The 12,591-nt window shown below is 64.6% G+C and overlaps 2 protein-coding genes across 2 annotated transcripts; one reads left to right on the top strand and one right to left on the bottom strand.

The window, feature by feature from the left end:
• Window positions 1-571: 571 nt before the first annotated feature.
• Window positions 572-4,544, bottom strand: LGI3 (leucine rich repeat LGI family member 3). The gene is made up of 8 exons (XM_042024853.1): window positions 4,107-4,544; window positions 3,291-3,362; window positions 3,128-3,199; window positions 2,959-3,030; window positions 2,797-2,868; window positions 2,436-2,605; window positions 2,184-2,348; window positions 572-2,097 (listed from the first exon to the last, which is right to left on the bottom strand). Exons 1-8 carry the CDS (start codon window positions 4,328-4,330, stop codon window positions 1,280-1,282), a joined length of 1,665 nt encoding a protein of 554 aa, XP_041880787.1. The 5' UTR covers window positions 4,331-4,544; the 3' UTR covers window positions 572-1,279.
• A 457-nt stretch (window positions 4,545-5,001) lies between these two features.
• Window positions 5,002-9,547, top strand: SFTPC (surfactant protein C). The gene is made up of 12 exons (XM_042024754.1): window positions 5,002-5,318; window positions 5,417-5,566; window positions 5,688-5,828; window positions 5,903-6,013; window positions 6,157-6,257; window positions 7,523-7,593; window positions 7,852-8,123; window positions 8,374-8,727; window positions 8,825-8,935; window positions 9,009-9,119; window positions 9,234-9,338; window positions 9,440-9,547. Exons 1-11 carry the CDS (start codon window positions 5,202-5,204, stop codon window positions 9,327-9,329), a joined length of 1,635 nt encoding a protein of 544 aa, XP_041880688.1. The 5' UTR covers window positions 5,002-5,201; the 3' UTR covers window positions 9,330-9,338; window positions 9,440-9,547.
• Window positions 9,548-12,591: the final 3,044 nt, after the last annotated feature.

Here is a 12,591-nt window from a genome sequence, read left to right as displayed (position 1 = left end):
CCCGAGAAAATAAAAGCTGCTGGAATCACCTGTCTGGGCCACCTCCCTCTTGGCCTTGCAGCCCAAGGACTGATCCAGGGTTTCCCGAATTCCCCATCCCAATCATTGCCGCTCTGGAAGTGCCAGAACCCTCCTGCTGCGCTCCCTGGGCTTTAAAATCTGCTTTTTCCTGCCAGGGAAACTGAGGCAGGGACACGTGGCAATGCCCTGGGAGCAGCCACCCGGGTGAAATCCTGCTCCCCAAACCCATCCGTGCCCCCAGGGCGGCTGTTACCCGCGAGAGCATCTTTATTTGTGCTCTTAATTGGTGGTTTTTCACATGCATATTTATACACCTGGGAGACAGGGAAACGCTCCCCTGGGAAACCAGTCGGGCGGGGACTCCCCTCCCTGGGGAAACACCTCCTGCTTCCCACCCGCACCGTGGGCCAAGGTTTCTGCTGGAAAAAAACACCAGGCGAGCCACGTGCGGGGCCTGGAGCACCCCAAAATGAGGAGTTCTCGCTCCCTGGCGCTGCGGGGTGTCGGATGGAGCCGGCCCCCCGTGGCTGGAAGGACACACGGGCAGGGCTGGGGGTCACAGTGTGTTTATTTGGGGGGTTTCTGGTGGGCACGGACACCCTTCTGGCACGCTGGGTCCTGCCTGGCACCGGGGCCATGGGCACGGGGAGGGGGGGGCTGCTGGACATGCACGGAGAGGGACAGGAGCTGCTGCCTCGGAGCATCGCGCTGGCCTCAGGGCATCCCATCTGCATCCACCTCGGAGCATCCTGGAGCGTCCCAACCTCCTCAGGGCATCCCATTGGCATCTGCCTTGGAGCATCCCGCTGACCTTGGAGCATCCCACCACCCTCAGCATCCCATCTGCATCCACCTCGGAGCATCCCACCCTCCTCAGGGCATCCCACCCCATCCACCTCGCTCATCCCATCCACTCTGGAGAATCCCATCAGCCTGGGAGCCCCTCAGCATCCTGGAAACCCCCCACCCTTCCTGCCACATCCCGGCCCGCTGTTCCCCCCCTTTCAGACCCCAGCCCATGGCCCAAGCGGACAAAGACCCCCCACCCTCTCCACCCCCCCAGGGGTGCAGCTCTGCAGGGCATGGGCTGTCCCACCCTCCCTCCCTGCATCCCACAGGGTGAAACCGGGAGCACCGTGGGGAAACTGAGGCACCGTGGGGCTGGGTGAAGGTGGAGGGCCGGGGCAAGGGGTGCCTGGAGGGGACAGGGGGTGCTGGGCGCATGCGTGTCCGGTGGTTGTCCGGGGCTCTCCGGGTGCTACAGGCTGAGGTCCACCACCACGTGCCGGTACACCAGCGTGTTGGCCTTGAAGCTGGGCGCCAGCAGCAGCTGCACGTCGGCCGCCGGCACGGCCCGGAACGCCCGCGGCGCCTGCACCGACAGCTCCTGGAACTTGGCGAACTTCTGCTTCTCCTCTTCCCACAGGTACACGTGGGTGAAGGAGAAGTCGCTGCCCAGCGCCAGGTACTGCCGCTGCCCCACGGCGAAGGGCTGCATCACCATGGAGCCGCGCGACGGCAGCGTCTGCACCTCCACGAAGCGCTGCCCTTCCCACCGCACCACCTTGGAGTCGCCGATGTAGCGGCTCAGGCAGAGGAACTGGTCCCGCTTGGTCTTGAAGTGTTTGACCATCTGAACGTCCAGCATCTCGCCCACCTCGCCCTGCGGCACGAATTGCTTCTGCGCCCGGCTCCACTGGTAGATGACGGGGGCCTGGGAGCTGCTGGAGATGATCAGCCGGGGTTTCCCGTTGTTCTCCACGTATTCCACGTCGGTGTCGCGGTGCCAGGCGTGGAGGGCTTGGTGGGAGTAAAACCCATTCTGGTTCAGGCGGTAGAGGCTGGTGGAGCCTGCCTTGGAGCTGTCGGCGATGACGAAGTACCAGTCGCCCTCGATCTGGAAGGCTTCGATGTCGTTGGGCTTGCGGATTTTCTGGCTGTCGATGTCCTGGATCTTGATGAACTTGTCCACGGCCGTGTCCCAGCGGTAGATGTAGGAGCCTCCAAAGAGCTGTGCCACCACCACGTAGAGCTGGTCCTGCGCCACGATGGGCTTGCAGTGCACCGCCGAGTGAGCTGACAACAAAACCACGTCACATCGGGGCTGTGCCCGTCCCAGGTCACTCCCAGCCCAGGAGGGGACCCCCAGCCCGATTCCTCACCAGGGATGCGGTCGAAGTCGCGGAGTTTGCGCTCCACGTAGTCCCACTTAAGGATGGAGCAGCTGCTGGCGCTCGGCTGTGCCAGGGCCACGTACAGGTCGCTGGCGTAGGTGAAGGGCTCGGCCGACACCGCCTGGAAGGGCAGGACCTGGTGCATCACGAAATCTGGAGCGGGAAGAGGCAGCAATGAGGGTCTGGACACCCAGGAGTGAGGTGACGTGTGACAGCTGACAGGTGACGGTGTTCCTCTACCTGTGGTGATGCACTGGAAGTCACTGAGTGCCAGGTCCCGGATCCGCTGTCCCTCGAACTGCCCAGGGCTGCTGCAGAAGACGGCGGGCACCGTGGTGTTGGTGCTCTCCAGCCACTCCACCAGCCACTTGATCTTGCAGTCACAGGCCAGCGTGTTGCCACGCAGGTCCCTGCCAGGGATGGCACCGAGTCACCCCCAGCGCCCACAAGAATGTCACCCTCTCCCCAGCTCGGTGTCCTGGGGGTCCCTGACAGAGACGGCACCGAGTCACCCCCAGCACACAGCGCCCTTCCCAAGCCCCAGCCCCCGGGATGTCACCCTCTCCCCAGCCTGCTGTCCCCGGTGCTGTGGCAGCCTCACAGGTCACTCAGGATGTCCAGCGGCTTGAAGAGGTCCCGAGGCAGAGTCTGCAGGTTGTTGTTGGCCAAGGACCTGGGGGACAAGAAGGGCTGTGGAGGTGACACGTCCCTGGCAGCCACGAAGGGACAGGGCCACCCCCGCCGTGTCACCCCCGGTGCTCACAGGTGTGTCAGGGACTTGAGCCCGCGGAAAGTGCCCTTTGAAAGCGCCTGGATGTCGTTGTTCTCAATGAACCTGGAATGGGAGCAGACAGTGACGGGGCCATCCCGAGGATCCCCCCGCGCTCCCTGTGCCCTCCCTGTCCCCGCGTCCCGGTCCCCATGTCACACACAGGTACTGCAGGTGCGAGAGCCCCGCGAAGGCGTTGTCCCCGATCAGCGTGAACTTGTTGGAGTTGAGGAGGCTGCAAAGAGAGAGGCGGGGGGAGGGGGCGTCAGCTCCGGGGTGGGGCAGGGTGGGCACCGAGGGGAGCCCCGGGGGCACGGGAGACCTACAGGAACTGCAGGGAGGGGATGTGGGCGAAAGCCGCCTCCCGGATCTCCGTGAAGGCTGCGTTCACCATCGTCCTGCGGGAGAGACGGAGCTTCAGGAGAGGGGACGGCGGCAGCGCGGCACTGCCACCCCCGTGCCCGCCAGCACCAGCCCTGTGCGTCACCTGCTGCCAACCACTGCAGCCCCTGAGGGGTCCGGGGAGGTGGCAGAGGGACCCCCGCAGCCACCCTGCCCGGTGGGGGGACACGGAGGTGCACGGTGCTGGCACCCACCCCGCGCTGCCCACGCCCTGCGGCAGCCCCTGGCCCGGGGCCATGTGCACACACGCGTGTGTAAACACACACAAGCGGCTGTGCGAACACACGCACGCAGGTGTAAACACACACAGCTGCCACACACCCCCGTGCCAGGCTCCGGGGAACCGCCGTGTCCCCAGGGACCCTCCCTCAGGACCCCCCCGCCCCCCCCAGCCGTGTCCCCTTGGGGCTACGGTCCCCAAGGTCACAGCCGTGTCCCCTCGGGGTTGTGGCCCCCAAGGTCACGGCGGGGACGGGCTGCAGCCCTGCTCTGTCTGACACTGATGGATGGCTGCGTGTGCCAGCACCGCAGGACACAGGGACAGGTCCCGGGCTGTCCCCAACCTCCTCCTTCCCCCAGAGCCCCCACACTGCCCGCACCCCGCCCTGCCACGCGTTTGCGCCCCGATGCAGCACACAGGGGCTGTCCCTGCCCCCGCAGCACAGCCGGCAGCCCCGGCCACCCCTGCACTCCTGGGATGTGACGCTGTCCCCATCTCTGTCCCCAGCCCGGCTACTCACAGCGAGATGACCTCGGGGGGAAGGTTTTTGGGCACAGCCTTGGAGTCCACGCAAAAAGCCGTGTCCCGGGTGCAGGAGCAGGTCGGGGGGCAAGGGGGGGGGCGGGGGGGGGGCCGCCGCCCCTCCGCCGGCAGCCAGAGCCAGGCCACGGCGAGCAGGAGGAGGAGGAGGAGGCGAGCGGGGAGCTGGTCCCTCAGCATCCTCCTCCCGCGCCGCAGCTCCATCACTCCCTGGCCTTATCCCTGCTCGGTCCCGGGAGCTGCTCCCAACGCTGCTGTGCCCGGGAGCTGTGAAAAAGCCTTTTTTCCTCTCTTTTTTTCTTTTTTTTTTTTTCCCCCGGAGATCTCAGTGTGGAGGAGAAGCGGCGGAGGCTGCCTGACCTGCGGCTCTGCAGCACACCATGCCCGGCGCTGCGGGAGGGAGGGAGGGAGGGAGGGAAGGAAGGAGGAAGGGAAGGAGGGAGGGATGCGGCTGAGTGACAGCGCCAGCATCCCCGGGCACGCGTGTCCGTGCGCGCGTGTCCTCGGCGGCGACCAAACGCGGGGTCCCACGCCGGGGTGGGGGTCACCGGGCGCTCTCGGGGTGCACAGGGCTGGGGGACAGCACAGGGGTGATGCCCCCGCCGTGGCTCCCCCAGCTCGGCGCTGCAGCGCTGCCCGCGCCAGCTCCCTGCCCGCTGTGGCCGCCGTCGCCACAGCACACTGGGCACCCATCCATGCCACGCCGGGCACCCGTCCGTCCCAGGCACCCATCTCTCCCATGCCAGGCGTCCATCTGCGCCGTCCCTGGCACGGCGCCCGAGGGAACAATGAGTCCAGCCAGCTCCTTCCCCGCCCCGGGGGGGGGGGGCACACGCAGCTGCCCGTGCAGAACCAGGGGTGCAGCCCCCCCTGGGTACGTGCTGGGGCCCCTCCTGCCACAGCCCGGGGCTGGGTGTGGAGGGCAGGCGCTGCCCGCTGTTTGCTTTGGCACCCCCAGCGCTGCCGGACGAATGTCAGGGAAGGGCCCTTGGAGGTTTCGTGTCCCCTCCCTGGCTCTTCTCCGGGCTCAGCAAACAGCACGAGTGGCACCTCGGCAGCTGGAGTGGCCCCGGCCATGCCCAGTCACCCGGGATCCTATAAATCCCCGGGGCTCGGGCTGGTAGAAGGGGCAGGAGCACACAGCGAGATGGACGACAGCTCCAAAGAGGCGCTGATGGAGGAGGCACCTCCGGTAAGGAGCACCCACCACCCACCCTGGGTGTGGGGCTGAGTCCCCACTGCCGCCCCCGGCCCTGGCAGCTCAGCCGGGTGCTCCCGTGTCCCCAACAGAGGTACACGGAGTCGCCGCGCCTGCCCTGCATCCCCCACGAGCTCAAGAGCCTCCTGCTGATGGTGGTTCTGGTGGTGGTGGCCCTCGTGGTGGTCAACGTCACCTTCCTCCTGCTGGGGCTGCACCTCAGCGAGTCACACGCCGAGACGGTGAGGGCCGGCAGGGACCGCGGGGCCACCGGCTCCGGGAGAGGGTTTGGGATGGCACCGGAGCTTTGTAGGGATGGGGTTCAGGCCCCGCAGAGCTCCCTGACCCCTCTCCCCCCGGCAGGTGTTGCGGATGACCATCCACGGGCTGGATGGCGAGGGGACCCCCCAGCAGCTCGCCATGAGCAAGAAGGAAAGGACCGGGACGTTCGCGGTGCCGGACGGGCTCAACGCCTCGGCCACGGTGGTGTACGACTACAGCAAGGTGTGCGGGGAGCCGGGGACGGGCGCGGCGGGGACAGGGCCGTGCTGAGCTCACCCGGCTCTGTCCGCAAACAGCTGCTGCTCGGCTACAGGTCCTGGCGTCACCGCGCCTGCTACATCACCCGCGTGGACAAGGACAACTTCCCGGGGCTGGACGCTGCCACCGAGACCTTCCAGCGCCGGCAGGTGAGTGGTGCCCACCCCGCTGGGATGGTGGTGGAGCCCAGCCCCGGCACCCTGGGAAATGTGGGGGTGGGGGCTTGTCCCCTCTGGAGAGGACACTGTGGCTGCTGAGGGTGGCAGTCATCGTTCCGTTCTCTGTCCTGCAGGATGAGGACATTGGGGACAAGGCCGTGCCCCTGGCTGACCGCTCCATCCTGGGCACCACCATCAACATCCTCTGCAGCAGCGTCCCCGTGTTCTGGGCGTAGCAGCAGTTCCCAGTGGGGAGGGACAGCGAGATGGGGATGTCACTGTCCCCCACGCCGCCTTCCAGGCGGGATATCCGGGAATGTCTCCTCCTCCCCGTCCCCATCCCGGGGGCAGCCACCCCGCCACGGGGGTGCTCCATCCGCTGTCGCTTGGCACCGCGGCTTTCCCACTGCTCTCGCCGTAAAAAAGTGGGATTTGCTTTGGGATTTGCTTCTGTCTTCAAAGTAAAGCCTGTGCCCCCTCCTCCAAGTGGTGCTCTTGTCCTTCCTGGGGTGCTGGGGACAGGGATACGGTGTCTCTTTGTGGGGTGCAGGGTGGGGAGGGGAATCCCTCACGTTGGGGTGAGAGGAGCTCGGGAGGGATCAAACACGGTGGGCAGCAGAGCAATTGCACACGCTGCTCCCAGTGTCCCCATCTGTGCCCTCCCAGTTTGGAGGATGGAGGGTGAGGTGGAAAGAGCAACCTCTGCACTTCCAGACCTTCAGGAAATGCTCCCAGCCCCGTCCCCTCCTCGTGCAGGTGGGGACAGAGGGACTGTGCCACATCCCCCGGGATGTCCAAGCCCTGGGTTATCCACAAACACCACGATCCACTTGCTCCAGCTCCCTCCCTGTCCTCATTCTCTCCCTTTTCCCATCCATTCCAGCCCCTCCTGCCCCACATAATCTGGGAACAACCTTTGGGGCTACTTTCAAGTGCTGCACTGAAAAACAGGGAAGCAACAGGGCTGGGAGGGGAAAAAGAGACCCCAGGAGGCTGATTTAACGTTTCCAGGGCTGCAGACTCAGTGTTGTCCCCAAAACCCCTGCCATGGGCACAGGAAGGGGGTCACAGCAGGGTGACACTTCTCTGGAACCAGGAGGGACACTGCAGGTTCCCGTGTGCTGACTCAGAGCCAGCAGCTCTGCTTCCCAAAAAGCCCTGCCCGTGATAAGGAGCTGGGTCAAGAGGGTGCCCGGGGCCAGGAAAGGCGATAAGGGCTCCCACGGTGGCTGAGAACGAACAGCCAGGAGCCACTCAAGGGGCTCTCGTGGCCCTTGACACCCTGGGAAAGGAGGCAGCTTTCACCCCTCAACACCTGGCTGCGGGTGTTGGGGGTCTCAGGGGTGGCTGGAGGGGTCCCAGCCTGAGCCCATCTGCAGTAGGGGCTCGTGGATGGGCAAAACCAAGGCCCAGCAGTGTCCCCCTGTCGCCTGAGCGGGACATGCCAGAGTTGCAACCCCCTCACCTCAAAAACCCCCACACCGTGGGCGTCTCTGCCAGCCCCAAAAGCCACCGGCAGTGGTGTCCGAGCACCCTCAGGATGAGGATCAGGGACACTTCCCCACGCCATGGTGACCCCGTTCCCACCCCATCCCTGTGGATTACAGGAAATGTTTGATGTCCTGTTTGTTCCTTGCCACATCAAGCAGCTCCAGGTGCCCAAGCTGGCAAAGGGACACGAGCCAAGGTCTCGCCTCGGCTGCGGCCACGGCCGGATGCTCCACCCTGGAGGGTTTGCTTTGGCCCTGCCACCTCACTCCTGGGCGGCAGAGAAGTCCCTGTGCCTGGAAACAAGGGTCCTTGACCCAGTGCCCTCGGAGCCTCTTGAGCAGCAGGTTCCCAGGGGGATCCAGCAGGGAGTGGGCAATCGGCAAACACGAGTGGAGTGGGTCACATGCCAGGGCCCCGCTGCACCCCGGGGCCCCCAAACCCTTCACAGGGGCCGCTCCAGTCCCCGCCCCAGTGGCCCGGTATAAAGTCCCCAGTCTCTGTGGCCAGGCTGGGCTGGGAATGGGAGGAGGAGGAGGAGGAGGAGGAGGAGGAGGAAGAGGAGGAGGCAGCCATGGAGAGCAGCATGAAGCAGGTGGTGCTTGAAGAGGAGGTGAGTCCCTGCAGGGTGGCAGCCAGCTCGGCACAGGGCTTTGCCCAGTTTATGCCAGCAAGGCACCAGCGCCTGGGATGGGGGTTTGGACCGTGGGATGCTGCATTCCCAGTGCCCAGGGGCAGCGGGATGCTGGGGGCAGCAGGGTGAGAGCTGCTCCCTGCAGCAATCCCACCCCCAACCTCCTGCATCCCCCTCTCCCATCTCCACCCCCCCGACCCCATCTCCTCCCACTTTCCCGCACCCCCAGGACTCGGAGAATGGCTGCTGCTGCCCAGGCTGCTGCTTGCCCTGCACCATGTGCTGCACCAAATGCTGCGCCAAATGCGCCCGGTGCTGCTGCCTGCCCAAGTGCTGCGGGTGCCCCAAGTGCCCCAAGTGCCTCGGGTGCCCCAAGTGTCCCGGCTGCGGCGGCTGCGGTGGCTGCCTCAAGAAGTCCCTGTGCTTCGTCCCTCGGCTGCTCTGCTACCTGCCCCGCAAGCTCCTGAGCTGCGGCCACCTCCGCTGCCTGCTCATCGTGGTGGTCGTGGTGGTCCTGCTGGTGGTCATCATCGCCGGCGCCCTGCTGATGTGGCTGAGCGCTGACCAGCACCACGCCGACACCGTGAGTGGGGACCCCCCGGTGCCATCAGTAAGGACCCCCTGATGCCCGTGGGGAGGGGCTGCTGCAGCCTCTGAGATCCCCCCTCTCCCCATTCCAGGTCCTGCGGAGCCGTTTGTGGACTGGACCGGCCTGGGAAGAGGACGCGGCCACTTTCTACCTGGACAGCGGGGACGGGAATGCGGCCATGGTCATCTATGACTACAAGAATGTGAGTGGGGGGTCTTGGGGGTCACGGGGAGGGGGCGACGGGATGGAGGCGACCCTGGTGTGGCTTCAAACAGCTGCTGGTGAGCTACAGACCCCGGCTGCACCGCGCCTGCTACGTGACCCGCGTGGACAAGGACAACGTCCCGGGGCTGGACACCGTGGTCGAGACCTTCCAGCGCCGGCAGGTGAGGACCTGGGAGGGGCAGGGTGGGCGTAGGGGGCTCGGTGCCTTGTGCAGCACCCCCGATGAGGAGTGATGAAGATGATGGTGAAGAATGTCCCTTGTCCCCCCTGTCCAGGCTGAGGACAGGATCGCCATGCCCCTGGCTGACCGCTCCCTCCTGGGCACCACGGCGAGCATCCTCTGCAGCCTCCTCCCTGTCTACTGGGCTTAGCCTCGCAGGGTGAGTCTGCAGGGTGGCCGGGGGGGCTGCGGGACCCTCGCGGTGCCGGGGGACCCCCACCCACCCTGCAGCACCCTCACAATGCCAGCTTTGCCTTGCAGCACCCCCGACAGTCACAGCCCCGCTGGGAGCATCGGCGACTCCTCCGCGGCCGGCCCCGCGCCGCCCACCCCGATTTTGGGGTGCGGGGGGTGAGGAGGGGTCAGGGGGTCGGCGCTGGAGGGGCGCGGGGGGGCTGCAGGCGCGGGGCCGGGGGCGGAGGCGGGGCGGGGGTGTCTGCGCTGCGCCGGGGGACAGCTGGTTTGTCACTTAAATCTTCTCAGCTTCGCCAAACCCAAGTGCAAAAATGAGCTTAAAAAAACATGACATTTAAAAGAAAACACAATTCCCCGTTCCAGTTCTTCGCTGCCGGCTCCCGCCAGCTCCCGCCTTCCCCTGCCTTAAAAATGCCTTGAGGGGCTCCGAGCTTGAATTTTGGGGGAATTTCTGTCCCAGCCACAGCCTGGGGGGCTCACGGGAGGGCCCCCCCCGAGCGTGGCTGCCTGACCTGAGCTGCCCCGTCCTGCTGCCAGAGCCAGGCTGGCCTGAAAAATGGGTCTGTCCTCTGCCAGGCTGGAATAAAGGAGAAGGGCAGGAATCAGGTCTGGGAGCTATTCCTGGAGCCAGCCTGTGCTGAAAGCAGTCACGGCCACCAGACGCTGCCCAAGGACAGGGATCATTAGGATTGGGATGGTTTAGGACAGGGATGCTGGCGCTGTTGGGATCAGGAGTTGTAAGGATCAAGCATTATAAACATTGGGATTGTTGGGATGAGGGTACTGGTGTTGGGATCAGGCATTATTAAACTCAGGTGTTATTAGGACTGGAATGCCAGTACTATTAGGATCAGGAATTATTAGGGTCAGGATGATGTTATTAGGATCAGGAGTTGTTAGGACTGGGATACTGGTGTCGTTGGGATCAGGTGTTACTGGGATCAGGAGTTACCAGGGCTGCGATGCTGGTGTTGCTGGGATCAGACATTATTAGGACTGGGATGCTGGTACTATTAGGATCAGGAGTTATTAGGACCAGGATGCAGGTTTTATTAGGATCGGGCTTTGTTAGGATGGGATTCCGGCATTATTAGGACCAGGAGTTATCGGGACCAGGACATTGGCCTGGGGCTGAGAGGAGGAACAGGGAGCAGCCCATCCAATCTCCCTGGGAGTGGGAGCCCACCAGCCCCACAGCTGCCCCATGCCGGCCCCAAAGTGGGGACCAGCAGCCCCCCACTGCGCCCACACCTGGATCCAGCCCCCATTCCCACTCCGCAGCCGGGAAGCTGCTCCTGCAGGGGAAGCGCAGCTGCAGCTGGTCGGGATGTGGGGCGTCCATCCAGGCCCTCCCGCGGCCCTGGGGTGTCCACTCCCAAACCCTCCCTGACCCCCAAACCCCCTCAGCCTCCCCCGCCCCAGGCCGGAGCAGCTGAAGGAGGCGTCAGAAAGTTGGCAGGACCCCCAGGTCCTTGTGCAATAATTCCGGTATCCCGATTTCCGGAGGTTTGCGCCACAGAGGGGACCTGGGAGGTCCTGGCGAGGGAAATCAGAGTAAAACCCCCGAGCAGGTGCTGGGAATGGGGGATCCCATCCCTGGGAAGAGGAAGTGCCACGCTGGGTTGTGTCACAGAGGACACGGGGGACAATCCAGTGCTGGTCACTCACTGCACGGGGGTCTCCAAGGGGGTCACCACTCCTGGTTCCATGGGGGGAAAGGTCCTGGGAACAGCCCAGGCTGCTCTTTGCTGTGGAGGTTTTGAGGGTGGAAGCCACGGAGAGCCGAGGATGGGATCCAGGAATGCTCCTGGCAGCTCCTGGTGTCCCCCACCCTCACGGCTGTGCCAGTTCCCGGCCTTGGCATCGCCCACCTGGGATTCCAGGATGCCAAGGAAGCCCTGCAGGGCAGGCAGGCTGAGGTAGGAGCGCTGCAATCCGTGTGCCCGTGCCCGGTGGCATCCACCCAGCACTCCTGGGATAAGGATATTCCCATCCTGATGCTCTCAGGCTGGGTGAGATGCTCAGCTCCTGTTCCAGGTAGGGCTCCAGGCTGGAATGCTGGTGGCCAGTGACATCCAGGGCCACCAGCACGGCTGCAAGGGAGCTGGGTCCCAGGAGCTGAGGCCGGCGTGGGAAAGCCGGGATTGGAAAAGCCTCCTCGGAGAGCCTCGGCTCCCCGGAGCGCTCCGTGAGAAAGGGGCGATCTCAGGGTGGAAACCAACGGCTGGATCCTGACATCATGGATTTACATCATCCAGGGACTCGGCCCGCAGACATCCTCCCCAGCCTGAGCGCAGGAGGAAAACAAAAAGTATTCCAAAGCCCCGCTTGTTTGTTTTCTTGGGAGACCGGCTCGAGGCTGGAGTTGAATCCAGCAGTTGCTCCCCAAATTCCCATCCCTGGGATGTGCTGTGTGGTGTGTGGGCCGGGGGCAGAGTGGGGACATGGAGCCAGCCCGGTTTTCCGGGGTTTATTTATCTGCTTGAGGAGGGAAGTCTTGCTGGATGTGGGTTTTGCAATAAGGGAGAAGGAGGAAAACATCCTGGGATGATCCTGATGGGGGAGGAAAAGAACGGTGGAGATAAGGGATGAAGGAGGCTCTGTCATTCCTGGTGGGAATGAGCCCAGCCCTGGATGCAGAGGGTCCCCAAAAGTGAAGGGAAAGAGGATTTGGGGGCTTGGTGGGCAGGAGGGGGAGAGGAGCCTGGACGCCGGTGTCACCCGGAGTGTCCCTGCGGAGGTCATCAGACACAGGGAACTCTTAAAATCTTAAAAAATGAAGTTAATGCGAGTTCTGGGAGTGCTGTGAGAGGACAGGGATGGGTTTGGAGAAGCAGCAGGAGAAGCATGGGATGAGCCAGGCCCGGGGGGACCCGCTCAGGCCCCATCATGGCTGCAGCATTCCCAGGCTGGAATGTGCAGGGGGGACAGGGTTGTGTGTCCCTGCCTTGGCGCTCGGACACCCTCAGATCACCCTGGGGGGCTCACCCTGCTCCCCAAGAGCTCACCCACCCTCCCTGGGGGGCTGACCCAGTTCCTGGGGTGCTCATCCAAATCCCAAGGTGCTCACACACCCCCTCCTCGGGGTGGTCATCCCACTTTTTGGGGTGTTCGGACCACCCATCCTGGGGTGCTTGCCCAGCTTTTGGGGTGCTCACCCTGCTCCCGGGATCCTCGTCTGCCATTCCTGGGGTGCTCATCCTGCTCCTAGGGTGCTC

This window comes from Corvus kubaryi, unplaced genomic scaffold (genome assembly GCF_017639235.1).
Source record: "Corvus kubaryi isolate FWS band 111438036 unplaced genomic scaffold, C.kubaryi_AGA036_p1.0 37265, whole genome shotgun sequence".
NCBI classification, from domain to species: domain Eukaryota; kingdom Metazoa; phylum Chordata; class Aves; order Passeriformes; family Corvidae; genus Corvus; species Corvus kubaryi.
Note: the sequence above shows the minus strand (reverse complement) of the source record. Positions and strands in the feature narration are given on the sequence as shown.